The sequence below is a fragment of the Stenella coeruleoalba genome (genome assembly GCF_951394435.1).
Source record: "Stenella coeruleoalba genome assembly, chromosome: 1".
NCBI lineage: Eukaryota > Metazoa > Chordata > Mammalia > Artiodactyla > Delphinidae > Stenella > Stenella coeruleoalba.
In genome coordinates, this window is record NC_137169.1 from 175,070,126 (window position 1) to 175,086,990 (window position 16,865).

General features: G+C 48.1%; 2 protein-coding genes across 4 annotated transcripts; both read left to right on the plus strand.

Annotated features, from left to right (window-relative positions):
* Positions 1 to 537: 537 nt before the first annotated feature.
* On the plus strand, positions 538 to 1,659 carry TEDDM1 (transmembrane epididymal protein 1; the record flags this gene model as incomplete). The annotated part of the gene is made up of 1 exon (XM_079903011.1): positions 538 to 1,659. The coding sequence occupies one exon, from the start codon at positions 538 to 540 to the stop codon at positions 1,495 to 1,497; it is 960 nt and encodes a 319-aa protein (XP_079759137.1). The 3' UTR covers positions 1,498 to 1,659.
* A 5,498-nt stretch (positions 1,660 to 7,157) lies between these two features.
* On the plus strand, positions 7,158 to 16,484 carry GLUL (glutamate-ammonia ligase). Of its 3 annotated transcripts, XM_079945589.1 has the most exons (8): positions 7,186 to 7,288; positions 8,314 to 8,427; positions 9,892 to 10,070; positions 11,373 to 11,534; positions 13,128 to 13,274; positions 13,686 to 13,813; positions 14,013 to 14,212; positions 14,787 to 16,484. In XM_079945589.1, the coding sequence occupies exons 2-8, from the start codon at positions 8,417 to 8,419 to the stop codon at positions 15,103 to 15,105; spliced, it is 1,146 nt and encodes a 381-aa protein (XP_079801715.1). In that variant the 5' UTR covers positions 7,186 to 7,288; positions 8,314 to 8,416; the 3' UTR covers positions 15,106 to 16,484. The 3 variants fall into 3 exon arrangements, with proteins under 3 accessions (XP_079801714.1, XP_079801715.1, XP_079801713.1); XM_079945588.1 differs by lacking the exon at positions 8,314 to 8,427 and having other exon boundaries at positions 7,158 to 7,288; XM_079945587.1 differs by lacking the exon at positions 7,186 to 7,288 and having other exon boundaries at positions 7,311 to 8,427.
* Positions 16,485 to 16,865: the final 381 nt, after the last annotated feature.

A 16,865-nucleotide genomic window follows, 5' to 3' on the forward strand; every position in this document is an offset into this window, starting at 1 on the left:
AACATGCTCATATATCCAAATGTTTTTAAATATATGTGTCCAGAAAGAAAACTTTGTAATCAGGCCAAAGTTATGTCTGAGAGATACCAAAGGAAACCTGAGGATTTGTGAGTGCCCAGGCTTCCTCTGGAGACCATGGCAACCCCTAATCCCATCCCATGCTTCTGTGCCCTTCTCTGAGTGCTGGGCAGTACCAGGGGAAGGAAGCCATAGGAGAAAGGGACAAGTATGACCAGAAGCGCCCCAAGGGCCCTAGAGGGGAGCCCCTAAAGGCACATTCACCAGCTGTCTTCTTTGGCAGAAGCCAGTTAGTCCCCAACGTCCCAGAATGGAATGGAGCAATGAGGCTTTACACCACCAAAGTCATAGGCTTGTTTCAAGAAGCATTTCCTCTCTATGGGGGAGCAGTGGGTGGGGCGAAATGATAAAAGTTGGTGGAAGGCAATTCTTTCCAGAGTCCAGATCTTGAAGTGGCCCCAGAAGGTGTGGACGTGCCTTGGTTTTACTCTTCTCACCTTTAGAGGGATTTCTAGTTCAATGGGAACCTTTATCGGTCATGCGTACCCAGGGCTGTTTCTACTCTCATATGGGCTGTATCAAGCAGTAGTGGTCTCCAAAGCTGTGATATTCAGTGACTCTTTCCTGTATCCTTCATCACCTCCCAGGAATAAGGGGAGATGGGCCAGGCTGTGGAAAATATCCTACGGAGGTTTGCTGAAGACGTTGGCTGGCTCTGGCTTGTTAGTGTATGAGATAAGCTGTGCGAAGAGAGGGTTGATACTGATGAACAGGGAGCTGCCCCTGACAGTTATGTACGCCAAAGAGTGGCAGCACGTCACCATGTACATCCTTCTCACCCTCAACGGCTGTGTAGAGGTCGTGAGCAAGAACTTGCTGCCTCAGCACTGTGTGCCCCCAGAAGAAGGGACCTTGGTGCTGACTTTCTATGTGCTCCTGCTGTTGCTGGTGTCACATGTTCAGGACTCAGCAGGGGTGGAGCTGCAGGTTCACTCTCTGCTCATCTTGGTGGTGTTGTTGCTGATGCTGGTGTTGACCGTACAGCTGTGGGTTCCCGACACGTTTCAACTCTCAGTGATCGGGACCTTTCTGTTTCAGATCCTGGGCTCCTGGCTGGTACAGGCCGGCTTCATTCTGTACAAACCAGGCACCGGCTACCCGGGGCAGGATGATGACATCATTGACATCACGTTTGTCACCACCTTCTTCTGCTGGCATGTGATGATTGATGCTTTGTGCCTGTTGGGAATCTATGGCGTCTCTTCCTTTTGGCATTGTTGTTACCGTCCCAGCTGGAAGCTAACAGGGTCCAGAGAAGCTCCATGTTACATGACCACCGTGGGACCCCTCTACAAATTGCTGCAGGAAGTGGATCAGTCAGAGTCTGGCAGTCTCTCAACCTCTAGCTGGGTCTTAAATGTCTGGGCTCAGATCCTAGTGAGGGCTGAGGATAACAACTGTTGTGACCAAGTTTTCTGATCCCTGCTATTTTCCCTTAATTCTTGGTTCCTAGACTCTTCCAATTACCTTTGTTGGGGGAACTCCTTTTTTGTCTACCTCTCATACACGCTGATGTCAGATGATGAAAAAGCACAGGTGCTGCCAGCTGCCCATTTCTAGTCATTTGAGGCCTAATTTTATAATGATAAACAAACCTCAAGTAATCAATTGATATCCCCCACACAATATCTCTAAAATATCCAGTGTAGGTAATAAACTTGCATGCTATTAATTTACTATAGTATTTGAGATGTAACAGAGAAGCCCTCCCCTTGAAGGCCAGCCAAGAAAAGACTTCTCAGACACTCTTAAGGTTGGGGGGAGAAATTTGCAATTCTCACAAAATTCCACCAGAGGGCACTATATTCACATCACCCCAGCCAAGCCTCTAACTCTCCAACCCAGTAAAAAGTCTCCTAAGAACCGGTTCAAAAAAAGTGGGGGGAGGGGAAAGGAGGTCAGGAAAAATATAGAGCCAAGTTTACGTATTGTCCAAATATCCAGAAAATGTACCCAAGCGCTGTTTGCTTCCCGCTAATATTTGGCGTGGAAATGTGAAATAAACAAGGATTCAAATCAACTAATGGGATAGGAGTGAGGGAGGATGAGCTGTGGATCCAGTTGAGGATATCTTTGGGAAAAGTACCAACTCAAGGACACACTCTGATCCTAGTCAGTTTTTGACCACAATGCTAAATTTCCTAAACTTCTAAATAAGCTTCAATAATGTTCCAATCAATCTAGAGAACAAAGATAAATCCATACATACCTTGAGAATAGGAAGAAAATTTATCTGTGAAGATCCCACATTCACAAAACAACGAAACAGATTATTAAATACACAAAATGATCTCCAAAGATTCCTTTAAAAAGAACCTGTCATACAGCAATTTTTCCCCTGGTAATCTAGTTATTCACAAAGAATATATTGAATGTCCATTGTATGTAAGGTACTGGGTAAGCCACTATGCAGGATTCAGAGGTAAACTAGTTGGTTCCTGGACTGGGTACTTTCCTTAGTGGGTACAGTAGGGATTTCGGAGTTTAGAGGTGGTGGCCCAGGAATGCATCACCCACAGCCCGAGAAGGCTGAAGGAAGGGCAACAGAAAAAGGCTCTCAAGGGAATTGCACCTTGGAAGCATATTAGCCTGTGAAATGCTGCACTAAGGTGAATCCAGCTAGCTACTGCAAGTGAGCACGTCCTCAGCTTCCTCACTGGTCAGCTAGAATGATTTGAAGGTTCATTCTAGAATTATACAGCTGTAATTTTCTCAGTAGCACTTATTTTACCATGTCGTTAGCTAAGATGAACTTAATTCCTCCCAACTCTCCAAGCAGTTTCCTGTGAGAGACAAGATTTGGGGTAGGGCTCAGACCCAAACCTTCAGTCATAAGGTGTAGGCTGGGAAACGAAGTGTTCTCTATATTTGAATGGTTTCCAGGGGCCTTCAACAAAACTCAAATCAGACAAAAAAAAAAAAAAAAAAAAAAAAGCTGAGACTTGAATTTCTAATTTCCTAACCTGAGCTTAAGAATATCAAACAATCAGAAAAGAGATAAAGAACAATTCCTCTGGGTTCAGTGTTAGATACCAAATTGACGTAAAACCTGGTCTTTCCTTCTTTAATTGTGTACTGTGAAATTTGAAGTCTTGGTCAATTGCAGCTTTTCCCCAAAATGTGCTTTAAGAGTAATGACATCAACTTCCAAGGCTGTTTCTTTTTCTTTTGTTTTATTTTTGTTTTGCTTTAAGATATACAATGGTCTATTCTTTTGGAAAGAACTGGCGTTGGTTTATTGAAAAAAAAAATTTATAATTCTGGGTTGGGTTTCCGGGGTGTTCCTCAAGCCTGAGTCTCAGCTATGTCTCTTTAGCCTAAGTTAAGGGTTTTGTTCAATGCCTACTGAAATCATTCAAATGTTGGAAAAACTCCATTTCCCAAACTACATGTTCTGGTTGAAGGTTTGAGTACGTTTGAGCCTTACCCCAAATCTTGTCTCCAATGAGTGCAAGGCAACCAGCCACACAGGCCTTGGGAAGGCACGCTCAGATCACTAGATTAAGGGCTTACGACCTGCAGAGTGAGAATGGGTCCTTTAAAAGAGAGTGAAAGAAATTGAGAGAATTCACAGGTAAAGCCCAGCCAAGACAAGGCCTTTATTTCAAGCAGCAGAACAACACTGAAGAAATGCTTTTTTTCAGTCCCCAGTCATTTCTGCAGATTTGGAACCAAATTTTTACCTGTGATATTTCTCTCCCACTCCACCCACCCCTTGGACACAGCTGCTCTATTCTAAGAGAGAAAAACCTGACTTCAAAGCACACGTAACAGAATCCCCTGTGTGCTTTGATACTGGGTGTACCAGGAGACAGAAGAGTTCATCCGTTCAAGTGCTCTAATGCTTTTTAGGGAGCGAGTGGAGAATGTGGGCGGGTAGCAATTTAGGGAAGAAGGAGAAAGAGAACAAAGGGCAGCAGACACAGCAAAGTCAAACAGGATCAAACAGTCCATTCTACTTCTAACTTCTCTAAAAGTACAGTCTGGGTTTCTGGGGACGAACCAGTTAGTTTAAGGACTTTCTTCTGCTTTTTCTTCCCTCATACTCTTTTAAGGTTCCCTGAACAATCATTGGGCTCATTTGGGCCCTAATTCGGTTGGGTTAAGTAAGTATGGTGCTGACTAAGGGGGACAAGGCCTCTTGTTCTGCCTGAAAAACTCAGTAGTCATGTATTACCTTCCTAACCCTCACAAAGTATGCCCCGTCACGTGAATGGATCGAAGCAAATCCATTTCCATTCTTGGAAAAGCAGCTCAAAGCACATGTTCTCTTGATGGTGCCGCTGTCATTTCTGTGTGGTCAACAAACATGGGTTATTGACCACTCACCCTGGACACTCCTGGGGGACACTAAGATGAATAAGCTGCTCAGGGAGGTTAAGACACCAGCAAGGGCGGCAGGCACCCACAGACTAGAAGCTTTAAGAACTGCACATGCTTCCTACTTTTCCATTTTCTATTCTGTGTGCCATCCCCGCCTCGGGTGCTGGTGGTGACGAGTACAGTAAAAAGCTCTGGTTCACTTCTGGCAGTTTGGCAACTGGAAATCAACATTTTCTAAAACAAGAACATGACTCTTCCCCTCCCTCACGCCCCCTCCTCAACAATTTAAACTCAAGACCTCACAGAAAGAAATGGAATGAAGACATCTCAGTTTGCTACCAGGTCTAAGCCCACTCTCATAAAACCAACGGTAGAGCATTACACGAAGTTAGGAAGTTGTACTTCACAGGTTGTGGTGGGGAAAGAAAGAATCCAATCCCATCAGATTATCTTGGCCTATAATAATTATTATTGCTCTTTTCTAAAAATTTACTATATGCATGTGCCATCACAATTAATCCTTACAATATACAAGGTAGACGTTATTCTTATTTTGGAGGCAAGGAATCTGAGGCTCTAGGGCTAAGTACCTACCCCAACACAAAGCTGGTAAGAAGTAAAGCCCAGATCTGAACCTGCGTTGCCTGAACTGAAGCCCAGCTTTTAACCATCATATCGAAGGATCACATAAAGGATGGAATCCCTTACACTTGCAAGGCGACTTACCTGGTCCACAATGTTACCTGTCTGAAACATACCAAAAGCCCCTGTTTGAGATGAATCTTGCATCTCTCATTTTAAATCACTACAGTGTTAGACACACTCTCACAGGGAAGGGATGTTGACCAAAGAAGCCAAGTTATGTGTGTGTGGTCACAGGCAACATTTCTTTTCCATATTTGTGGTACAAAAAATAACCAGAAGTGCAAACTTCTTCCCTTCCTCTTCCAAAGGCCCTGGAAACATGACTTCTTAGTCTTCAAACAGAAAACCTCGAAGTCTCAAATACTGGGGCTCTTGAAAGATGCAATAAAGGCTAGACACCATCAGATGGATTCAGGCAATAAAAATAGTATGATCAAGTAATAGCACTGGTAGAAGTGAAAACATTATATTCACGTGTGTGTTGTGTATGTGTTGTATACATATATATATAGTTATTGTGTATCTGTTGACAAGCATCCACTTCAAGACTGTGTTCACATACACATACACGTTTTCTCAACTATCATAGTAAGGCTATAAGGAGAGAGGAGGAAGGGGTACTGATTCTCATTTTCCATATTACAAAAACGTGCAATAAATTACTTGACAAACAAAAACAGACAGAATTCGTTTCAGGAATTCTAAATTTTTGACATACCCTGAGCTTCGAAGAGGAGATGCCAAGACTTCACCTTCCTTTCAGCTGTCCTCGGGAAACAGTTTGCACACAGAATTTCAAATCTGATGGGCGACTCTTAAGGTCCTTTCTTGAATCGCTTTACTGAACAGAATTTCAAATCTGATGGGCGACTCTTAAGGTCCTTTCTTGAACCACTCTATTTATTTTATTTTTTTAATTAATTTATTTTATTTTATTTATTTTCGGCTGCGTTGGGTCTTTGCTGCTGCGCACGGGCTTTCTCTAGTTGCAGCGAGCGGGTGCTACTCTTTGTTGCGGTGCGTGGGCTTCTCATTGCAGTGGCTTCTCTTATTGCAGAGCACGGGCTCTAGGCGCGTGGTATTCAGTAGTTGTGGCTCACGGGCTCAGTAGTTGTGGCTCGTGGGCTGTAGGGTGCAGGCTCAGTAGTTGTGGCTCACGGGCTCTGGAGCGCAGGCTCAGTAGTTGTGGCGCATGGGCTTAGTTGCTCCGCGGCATGTGGTATCTTCCCGGACCAGGGCTCGAACCTGTGTCCCCTGCATTGGCAGGCGGATTCTTAACCACTGCACCACCAGGGAAGTTCCGCTTTATTTATAGATGAGGGAACTTGGGCCCAGAGGCTGCGAGAATTGCCTCAGGTGTGACAGAGGCAGAATCAGGTCTCCCGACTTGTGTCTCCGCCCGCCAGGATCCCTTCTATGGAATGAGACAAAACACAGCACTTTCACTACCAATGTGAGATCCTAGACTTCTGTTCACATCCCCAAACCCGCCGAGAGACCTCCGGCAGCCCCGTCTGCGCCGCCCCCTCCGACGCCTGGCCACGGCTGCGGCGAGCCCAGGGCTTCCCCCACCCCGCGAGCTCCCTCACAAACTTGACCCGAGGGCCGGGAAAGGGGGCCGGGGGTTCTCTAACAACAAAAGGCAAAAGTGGGTGCCCGTGGGTCAGAATTTCCTGTGGGAGCTCTGGGGCGTGCAGTGTGACCTAGTAAAAGAGAGAACTCTCCCGCAAAATATCCGACCTGAATGCAATACTGGGCTGCGGGGCCGGCCCCAGGCCGGGCGGGCGGGGGCGCCGCGTCGCTGCGCGGCAGCCCGGGCCGGCGGGGTCCTTCCCGGCAGGCACTGGGCCCTCCGCCGCCGCCGCCGCCGCCGCCGCCGCCGCCGCCCCGCCCTTCCTCGCTCCCCTCCCCCACACCCCCTTCCCCCACCGCCCTTTCCCTTTCTTTCTTTCCCGGGCCGGCTCGCCCCCACCCCGGCGGCGCCCGCTCGGCGGCTCGCCCAATGGCCGAGTTGCCGGGACGCGCATCAGCTGATCCGCCCGGGCTCCGGGCCTCTGGGAGCCAATCAGGGCGCCGGGGGCGGCCCCGGCTGCAGATAAAGCGTGCGGGGCCGCAGACGGCCTTGCAGAGCCGAGAATGGGAGAAGAGCCGGCTGTGTAAGCAGATCTTCCGGCCTCCTCGCCTCTCCTCTCCGCACCTCGCTCTCGCGGCCTGCCCACCCTGCCGCCTGCTCGCCGCCCAGGTAAGCGCCTGGCCGGCCCGGAGGGCTCGGAAGTGTCGCGAGCCGCCGCGCTCTGACCGATCGGCTGAGCTCGGTTCGGCCCCTTCCCACCTCCAGCCTCTACTCTGCGCCCCGGCCTGCGGGCCCTCCCGCTTGCTTCCGCCGCCCGTGCCTCCCGGAGGGTCTGGGTCGGCGATGGCGGGGCGCGCGAGTCGCCAGGGCTTCGAGAAGGGCGGGGAGTTGTTTTGATCTTCCTTCAGCTGCTTGCAGCCCCAAGCGCCGCCCCTGGATGTCGCTCGGCAGGGCGAGCTGTGGAGGCACTGCCCGGGCCCGGCGCCCCCGGCTCGGCCATGTGGTGTGCGTGGTGGATGGAGTGGTCCCCTGCTGGAGCCTCGCTCTCTTCCTCCGCGGAGGCGGGCCCTGGGGCGGTCGTCGCGGTTAGCCGCCTGCGCGGAGGCGAGGGGCAGTGAGCGTCTGTGTTGCGGCCCGCTCCCGCCGCGGGCTCCCGGGGGCCTACCCCTGTGACTGAACAATGGGGAGCCCGGGATGCGGCATGGCCGGCGGGCGCGGCGGGTGGAGAGGACTGGCCGGCCGGACAGGGGCAGCAGCGGCACGCTGTCCCTCTGGCGGATGTCCCCATCCCCCGCCCCTCCTAGCCCTGTCCTTGGAGAGGGATGGCCCCCCTCGGCTAGGCCCTGAGATCCAGACGGGGGCCCAAGGGGCGGGGCGCCGACTTTCGGGACCTTTCTGTGGGAAAGGGCTGCTCTCAAAGTGGATTATCCCAACCACCCCGGGGGCGGGAAGCGGGGATCCTCCCCTGGCCGCAAATCCGTGAAGAAGACCATGAACGAAGGTGACGACCTGGAGTCTCGGTCCTCGGGGTCCCCCTCCAACTGCTTCGGCTTCGTCGCCTACTCAGTGAACGCCAGAGAGAAACTGCGAGTCAAGATCGAGACGTTGACCTACCAGCCTTCGCATTCCAGCTCGTCCCGGTCCGATCCCTACCGCTCTCCAACTCCCTCTCCCTCTCCGTCTCCCTCGCCCAGAAACCTCCGGTGCCTGGACCAGCGAGAGCCGGAGACCCACGAGAGGCGCGAACGCCACTCGGAAAGGAGAAAGGCTAAGGAGGGCATCGATACCGTTGACCTTATGTGGCTGGGGTGAGTGAGGAGCAGGGATGAGGACCCCGGCTCCCACTGCAGCTGCAGAAACAGCTAAAAACTGCAGAATCCCATCCCTCCCAGCACCCACCACGTAATCTTGGCACCTCGGCGGCACCAGTTGATATAGTAGACTAGGCTGTTGGCATTGCAACTCGTCACCAAAAAGAGCAGGATCCGAGGCTTAAAGGGAGACAGAGTGGTTTGAAATTGGAGGTGTAACAGGTTGGGGACGAAAGCCAGAGACCGGGTTATAGCTTTTAGTGGGAGCTGAAAGGGTCAGGGATTGCTCCCTCTGGCTTTTAAAGGCAGGATGGGCGTCGGGGGTGGGATTTGACTGACCAAGTCTTCTACAGGAGTAGGCAAAGGTAGTGGTTGTCTGCTAACACTGCTTGACAGACAGCTTCTCCGCTTTCGGGGGGGGGGGGGGGTGGGGGGAGAAGGGTGAGGCTGTTGGAGGGAGAAGCAGTTATGTTTTCAGCTGGGCAAACATGGACGGTTGCCCATAGAAACTTTGCCACTGTACTTCAGAAAGTTACCCAAGTCATTGGAGGAGAACAGTGTGTTCCCTTTCCAGCCACCCTGGGCTGTCGACAGCAGAGGGAGGGGTGGAACGTTTCCTCTTAATGTTGAGGTTTGGTTTTGTGGCTTCAGTGTCTCTTCTTTCAGGGGTTTTGCGGTGGAGCCTCGCAGTTTTTAGCATGCCTCAGCTTTTGAAACCCCAGAGCTTTTTGATTTAGAAGTGGGAATTTCTTAATTACTTGAAAAGCTCTCTGGTGGAATCTGGTCAAACTTAAATCTCCTGTCTGAAGTGAGAACTTTGCCTCAGACTGATGCAAATTATGCCATCGTGTATCTTAGAATCCAACTTGGATTGGCTATTTTTACATCTTGGTAATTGTAATAACTGCTGTTCTTCTAGGAAGCCACCAGTCTCTTAAATCTTCTAGCTAGCCCCCTTGTTTCATCCTACCAACTAAATGTGGGGGGGTGTTTATTTTTTGGAAGGGTGGAGGAATCTTCAAAAGCACTCTTTACTGAGATATCCTCTGGGGTGTAAGGAAAAGGGAAGACTTAACCCAGAGATCATAGCAGCCAAGCCTTTCTGTGGCTGGATTTTACTTGGAGACGATGTCTGTTCGGCAGACTTTCTGTTTCAGAACTTTTGTATCTTCATTGTGTTTTGGGGTTTTTTTTCTCCCTCTAGTATCTTAGTGTGAAAAATGAAACAATTCCTCTACCTCTGATAAACTGCAAAAAGTAGAGCTTAGTGCTCACAAGTTTAGATTCTGGCTTGAGGAAGCTTATAAGGAGACTTTTGTCTAGTATAAAAGTTTAATCTCCCTGAAAGCAAGTTAAATAGGGAGGGGCCACCACTCCCGCTGCTTCTTGATTTAGTTGTCCTTATTGCGTCAGAGGATCTGTTTGGAGTTGGTGTTCTTATTTTATTTTGTCTCTCTCCAGAACACCTTCCACCATGGCCACCTCGGCGAGCTCCCACTTGAACAAAGGCATCAAGCAGGTGTACATGTCCCTGCCTCAGGGTGAGAAAGTCCAAGCTATGTATATCTGGATTGATGGTACTGGAGAAGGACTGCGCTGCAAGACCCGGACCCTGGACTGTGAGCCCAAGTGTATAGAAGGTGAGAGGCTGAGCTGGCTGGGAGCAGCGTGAGGGTGGGCGGCAGCCTGAGACCAAGCCACTAGATTTGGCCTCTGTTTGTGATGCTTTTCGAAGGCGGGACTTTTCAGACTTCATTCAACCAACATTAAGCTCCTACACTGCCTCCAAGCATAACAGCAATGGACCCCTTCATTTAAATGAAATCTTGCATGTAAGCCAGTATATTGAAGGAAAAGAGACAAAGTCTGGGGGCAAGAGGGGTTGGAAACTTTGTTTACTTGGGCAGTCCTACTTAATTGGCCCTAAGGTACCGCCAGGAACCCAGTTTGAAAACCACTGCTGTAACCTGACTGTGCCATCTACTTTACAAACTCTTTGAATGCTGTTTCAGACTCATGTGTCACTGAGGTTCTACATGCAAAACAAACACCCTAAAGTGGTCTCTAGGACCAGCCATCATTAGTTTTTAGTTGATGCCACTTCTGGAAATTCTTAAACTGGCTGATTGCTTATCCTACAGGAGCTATTATATGAGTTGTGACAACTTCATTCTTTTGGTCTAGAACAAACCATAGCCACTCTCCTTCTGGAAAGGGACCATGGTCCATCATCTTTTACCTGCTTTTAGGTTAGGTTACTCTTCTGATAATGTTCACATTTGAGCAAATGAATGAATGACTATAATATAAAGCATATACTGTGCACCTGCTATGTGGCAGGTGTTGGATAGGCCCTGGGAATACAAGATGAGAGTCTGGTCTCTGCCTTGGGAGAACTCATAGTCACCTGGAGTGATGAAGGAACTGGCCTTTAAAACATAGTGTGGATACGTGACATGGGAGCACCATTGAATAAGTCATCCGGCTAGTGTCTGTTTCCTCATCTGTTAAAATAAGGACACCACTTGAACTAGGACAGTCCGTCACACAGCGGGGGGAGGAATTAGAGAAAGAAGCAACACAGTTGGCTCTCAGAGAATCTTTATTTCTCCTATTTCAATACTTTAAATGAGGACTGACTGACTGACTGGTGATATCCAGTTTGTCTCCTTGGTGTCCAGTAGACTTATTTACAGAGGAAACGTCATTCTTAGGTTGTTCTTGTGACTGTTACTTCTTTTAGGAAAGTGATGCAGTGGTCTTACTTGGAACTCAGATAGGAAGGACTGTAGGGCTACCTGCAAACATCAGGGTTTGTGTGTTAATAGTGGCAGTCATGCATGCCTCACTGGCTTTCTGGACAAGAGAGTACAGATCTTGTGAAGATCTGAAAAGTTCCTGTGTGTTTTAACTATAATTTTCCCCTCTCTTTTTTACCCCAGAGTTGCCGGAGTGGAATTTTGATGGCTCCAGTACTTTTCAATCCGAAGGCTCCAACAGTGACATGTATCTCGTCCCTGCTGCCATGTTTCGGGACCCTTTCCGCAAGGACCCCAACAAGCTGGTGTTCTGTGAAGTCTTCAAGTACAACCGAAAGCCTGCAGGTGTGTATAGGATAGGTATGGATACCCCACCCCAGTCCATGAATTGTAAAGTTGGGTGGGAGAGGATATTCCAAAATCGGTATTGGAAAGACGAGCTTACCTCAGAACTGTCTTAGAAGTCTGAAGGATTGGACATGGACCTCTCCATCCTGAACTTCCTTGTTCAGAGAGGTTGTATGGTCCATCCTCCCATTGTTGGTTCCATAAAACGACATTGGATTCTTCTAAATCTGCTGGGGGAGTGCCGCATGTCACAGTCCTCCTGCCTGTAGATTTTAAGAACATGGATTCTGAAGTTAGAATGTTGGGTTTGAGTTCTAGATCTGCCACTTGCTTGGTATGAACTGGGGCAAAAGTTACTTTTCTCCTATACTTTTCACTTCCCTATTTTAAAATGGGGAAAATAATGAAATCCGTCTCATAAAGTTGTTTAGAGGATTAATTGAGTTAATATGTGCAAATGATTGAGAAGAATTGTATGTTATTGGTTGCCTTTTCATTCCAGAGAGCTTGTCTTCTTTCTCTGTCCACTGACTAAAATAAGAGCATCTTGGTTCACTGATAACATACGTTTGCCTTGAGGTTTGCTGTAACTGCACCTTTGGTTTTTGTCTGGCATACCCATTGCTCCCAGTTCTCCACCATTCACCTTTTTAAGCTCAGCTGGAGTCTCACGTCCATGAAGTCTCTTGCTACACTCAGCCAGTGAGACTTTTTGGCAAGTCACTTAGTGACTCTGGACCTTACTTGTCTTTGTTTTGAGAGGCATTATCAAATTGTGGTAAAGGGCCTGAGCTCTGAAGTCGACAAGCAGGGTTTCCTGACCTTGCTGCTTGTGCTGTACCCTGGGCAGGCTACCTACCATCTCTGAGCCTCATTTTCTCATTTGTGAAAATGGAGACTTGTAATACCCACCTCAGGGCTGTTAGGAAAATGAAGTTGGGGGTTTTCTTTGATGTAACGTAGAGATCTTAAAATGGTTCCTGGGACATAGTGAAACAGCCATAATGAGTCTATAAAGTTCCGGTCTGGGTTAGAAATTGTTCCCAGTTGAGCTCGTCACATTTTATTTTATTTTTATTTTTTTGTACTAACCAGTACTATAGAACTTAGCACTTTATCTGCTCACCTGGAATGTAAAGCTCTTAATAGGCAAATGATTCTCTCAATAAAAATTGTAGATTTGGCTCTAAATGCTTGAGAAACTAGGAATAAGTCTGACAGCTAGAAGCAGTTCTTTTGTGAATAGAGGGTTTACGTGCCTGACATTTGGTATTTGGGAAGGAGCCAGCTTGCAGATAAGGTGAAAACTTGCTCTGTTCTGGATCCACTCCCATGTGACTCTGTTGTAACCCAGTTTAGTTATAAATAAAGCCTTTTGAGAGTCTCCCTGCAGATACATAATCATAGCTTCTCTTATCGTCCCCTTTTACACCGACCGACGGGGGCACAGAAAGGTTAACACTGGGTCAATTCAGCTTATAATCAACATCTCAAGTACCTGGAGTCCAAGGAGTATTTCCCATCAATGCAGGGATTCAGTACATTTGTCCATATGTCTCTAATAGTGTGTTGACTCTTTCTTTTTCCTAGAGACCAATTTAAGGCACACCTGTAAACGGATAATGGACATGGTGAGCAACCAGCGCCCCTGGTTTGGAATGGAGCAGGAATATACTCTCATGGGCACAGACGGGCATCCCTTTGGTTGGCCTTCCAACGGCTTCCCTGGGCCCCAAGGTAAGTCCCCTTGGTGAGGGGTGAATCTTGCTCCTCCCCAAGTGCTTAATTAGCAAGGAAAGTCTCTCTCTCCAGAGATGGGATTGAATCCTTGTGGATCAAAAAGCTAAGGGAGTATCCCTGAGTTTGGCTGAAATAATACCGTAAAGAGAGAGAGCCCTTGTGCTACCCAAATCCAGACGTGGATGTTGAGACATTAACATTGCGGGAAAACCTTTGGCCCTACTGAGAATGTGGCCAGGAGGGCCCCCTGCACTCCACTCCTGCACCTCCAGGTGAAGGCAGGGATGGTGATTCCAGAGAGCAAGTGTTGAGAGCTTTCTGACTTCTGACTTTGGGCCGTGCATCTCACATAGATAGGAATTTTCTTGATGTCCTGCCTCTTGACCTTCCATCTTGACGCCTCTGCAGGTCCCTACTACTGTGGTGTGGGAGCAGACAAAGCCTATGGCAGGGATATCGTGGAGGCTCACTACCGGGCCTGCTTGTATGCCGGCATCAAGATCGGGGGCACAAATGCCGAGGTCATGCCTGCCCAGGTAAATGGCTCAAGTCTGTCACCTTCCCCACCTAGAGGCGAGTGGAGACTTTTGCTAGCAAGGGCTGCTATGGGGCCCCGCTCCTTAACCCAAAGTCCTCAAGGTGGCTTGGAGTAGGGGTGAGAAGGGTGCACGTGTCAGAGCTTCTGGGTTGGGGTGAGCAGTGGGTTTTAAAGGCCAGTCTTCTCGTTCTCTCTAGTGGGAATTCCAGATAGGGCCCTGTGAAGGAATCGACATGGGAGATCATCTCTGGGTGGCCCGCTTCATCTTGCATCGTGTGTGTGAAGACTTCGGAGTGATTGCCACCTTTGATCCTAAGCCCATTCCTGGGAACTGGAATGGTGCCGGCTGCCACACCAACTTCAGCACCAAGGCCATGCGAGAGGAGAATGGTCTGAAGTGAGTGCCGCCTCCTGCTGGGGCTGTTTCACTCTCTTTGCAAGAATACTTGCCAAGGGTTTGATGTATCGGGAATGAGTCAGCCGCCTTCTCAGTTCGTACCTTGGCCCTTGGCTTCAAAAATTGTCTTCTGATCCTGTCATTTTGTTTCTATTTGAAAAGTACCCCCAAAATACTCTAGGAGTAGGATTCAAGGATGGTGATAGGGGAAAGTTGACACAGATGAATGCATTTGAAAGTCTTTAGTAAGAACTAAATTAGTAACCGTACAGGCTTATGAATGAATTCAATGCCTGGGTGGGAGAAAGTCCTTGATTGGGATCTTTTCATTCAACAAATGCCATCTACTGCATGTCTAGCACTCTTCCGAGCACTAAGAGACACAGCTTACAAGGCAAAGTGCTGCCCTTGTGGAGAATTTGTTCTCCTGGGGCCGTGTTTTGGTGAAGTAGACCCTGGACAACAGTCTTGGTAGATGAGTCACTCCATTCTTGGATCCACACCTGCTCCTCTGCCCTTGAAGGGCGGGTTTCCTGGTGGCAGGTTGGACGCTCATCTTAACTGTCTCCTCCAGGTACATTGAGGAGGCCATCGAGAAACTAAGCAAGCGACACCAGTACCACATCCGAGCCTACGATCCCAAGGGGGGCCTGGACAACGCCCGGCGCCTAACTGGATTCCACGAAACCTCCAACATCAACGACTTCTCTGCCGGTGTGGCCAACCGTGGCGCTAGCATCCGCATTCCCCGGACTGTCGGCCAGGAGAAGAAGGGTTACTTTGAAGACCGTCGCCCCTCTGCCAACTGTGACCCCTTTGCGGTGACAGAAGCCCTCATCCGCACGTGTCTTCTCAACGAAACTGGCGACGAGCCCTTCCAGTACAAAAACTAAGTGGACTAGACTTGCAGCCGTCAAAACCCCTCCTAATCCTACATCCTACTGCCACTCTCGCCCCTCTCACCTGTTATAATAGCTGTTAACTCAAAGGGCAGGATGTCAATGTCTTTTTTTATTCCTCACTCTTGCTTTCTTTGGCCAGGATAGAGGGGTCAAGTTCTTAATCTCTTCACACCCACCTACCCCCCCACCATTTTTTTTCCTATCACTGAAGCTTTCTAGTGCGTTAGTCGGGGTGGGGTTGGGGAAACATAACCACTGCTTCCATTTAATCAGGTGTGTTTGTCCAATAGGCATAGCTATCCGGACAGAGAGCATAGTATTTGTGAAGGGAGGGCGAGGACTTTCTCTGCGTGGTAGCTGAGTGGGGGGCAGGGGGCTTGATTCTGTGGTAAGGTTAGGATTTCCCTTTCTTGGTGAGAAATTCCATTACTTATAAGGTTAGAACCAACTTTCTATTAAAAGTGAGAATTAGGGGAGAAGGAGTGGTGGGAAATCAGGTAGGAAAATGCCCTAGATCTCCTAGTGTGGTGCTTCCCTTGCCTGGGGCTGAATGCCCTGACAAGCTCGGCGTAAATGGATGGATAGCCCTACCTTAAAAGAAAGAGTTCCATGTTGTTTGGTCCTCCATTTATAACACAAAGCAGAGTAGTATTTTTATATTTAAATGTAAAAACAAAAAAATTATATATACGGGTGTGCAGATAAATGTGTGTTTTCTCCTTAGCAAGTAAAAACCATTCTGGTCACGGGGAGCCAAATTTGAGTTGAGTAGTCTGGTCTCCTTTTGCGGGGGGGAGGGGGGTGCTTGACAAGTTGGCTACTGGGCTCTCATCCCCTCACTACCACTTCAGGGCTTCTCTGCCCTGCTCACCCTTCTGGGGAGGCTGGCACGGGTTGGCTGTGTCAGCCCGCGGGAGCAGCAGCAGTCACCTGAGCCCTGGGGCTTTGGTTCAAAAGACACACACGTACTTGTACACACAGGGGTTTGGAAATATGAGTTGGCTGGTCAACTTGAGCATGTTACTGACAAGGGGGGTTGGGGGTTATTTTCTGGTGGGACTAGCATGTCACTAAAGCAGGCCTTTTGATATATTAAAAAAAAATTTTTTTTAAAGCAAAACAAGTTTAGATTTTAATCGTATTTGTAGGGTTTCTAAGCCTTTGTTTTACAGAATTGCTTGTTTGCTTCAGCTGTCTCCTTCCCATGTCTGCTGTTGGAGGAGATGAGGACAGGTCTGGAGTCAAAATACTTGTAATTTTGTGTCCTGGTGTCTATTCTCTGAGTGTGAAATATTCCCTTCCTTTGTTTAGATTCCTGAGGAGTTTTTTTTTTTCTTTTATAATAAAAACAAACCCCACCTTTGTCCCTACGTCTCCCCTACTGTTTCTGGCTGTTTCTGTGTTGGCTGCAGCAGGCAGGCTATGGTTTTTTCTTACCATGACAACTTCTAATTGCCATGTACATACAGTATGCTCAGAGTTAGATAACTACTCATTGTAAACAAACTGTGTTAACTGCCCAGAGCAGCTCTTATAAATCAACCTAACATTTATAAGACCTCTTCTGACTGGATTCTTTGTTATTCTTTTAAATCGCTATGTGCCTCTTCATTCCCTTTTACTACCAAAAAAGGGGAGTTTTTTAAAAGAGGCAAAGTAAGTTCAGGTTTACCTGTTCTTGGAATAAAAAAAAAAAATCTTTCCTGAGTCTTGTTGCCAACCAGATCTTTCCCATGCTTTGGGAATTTGGA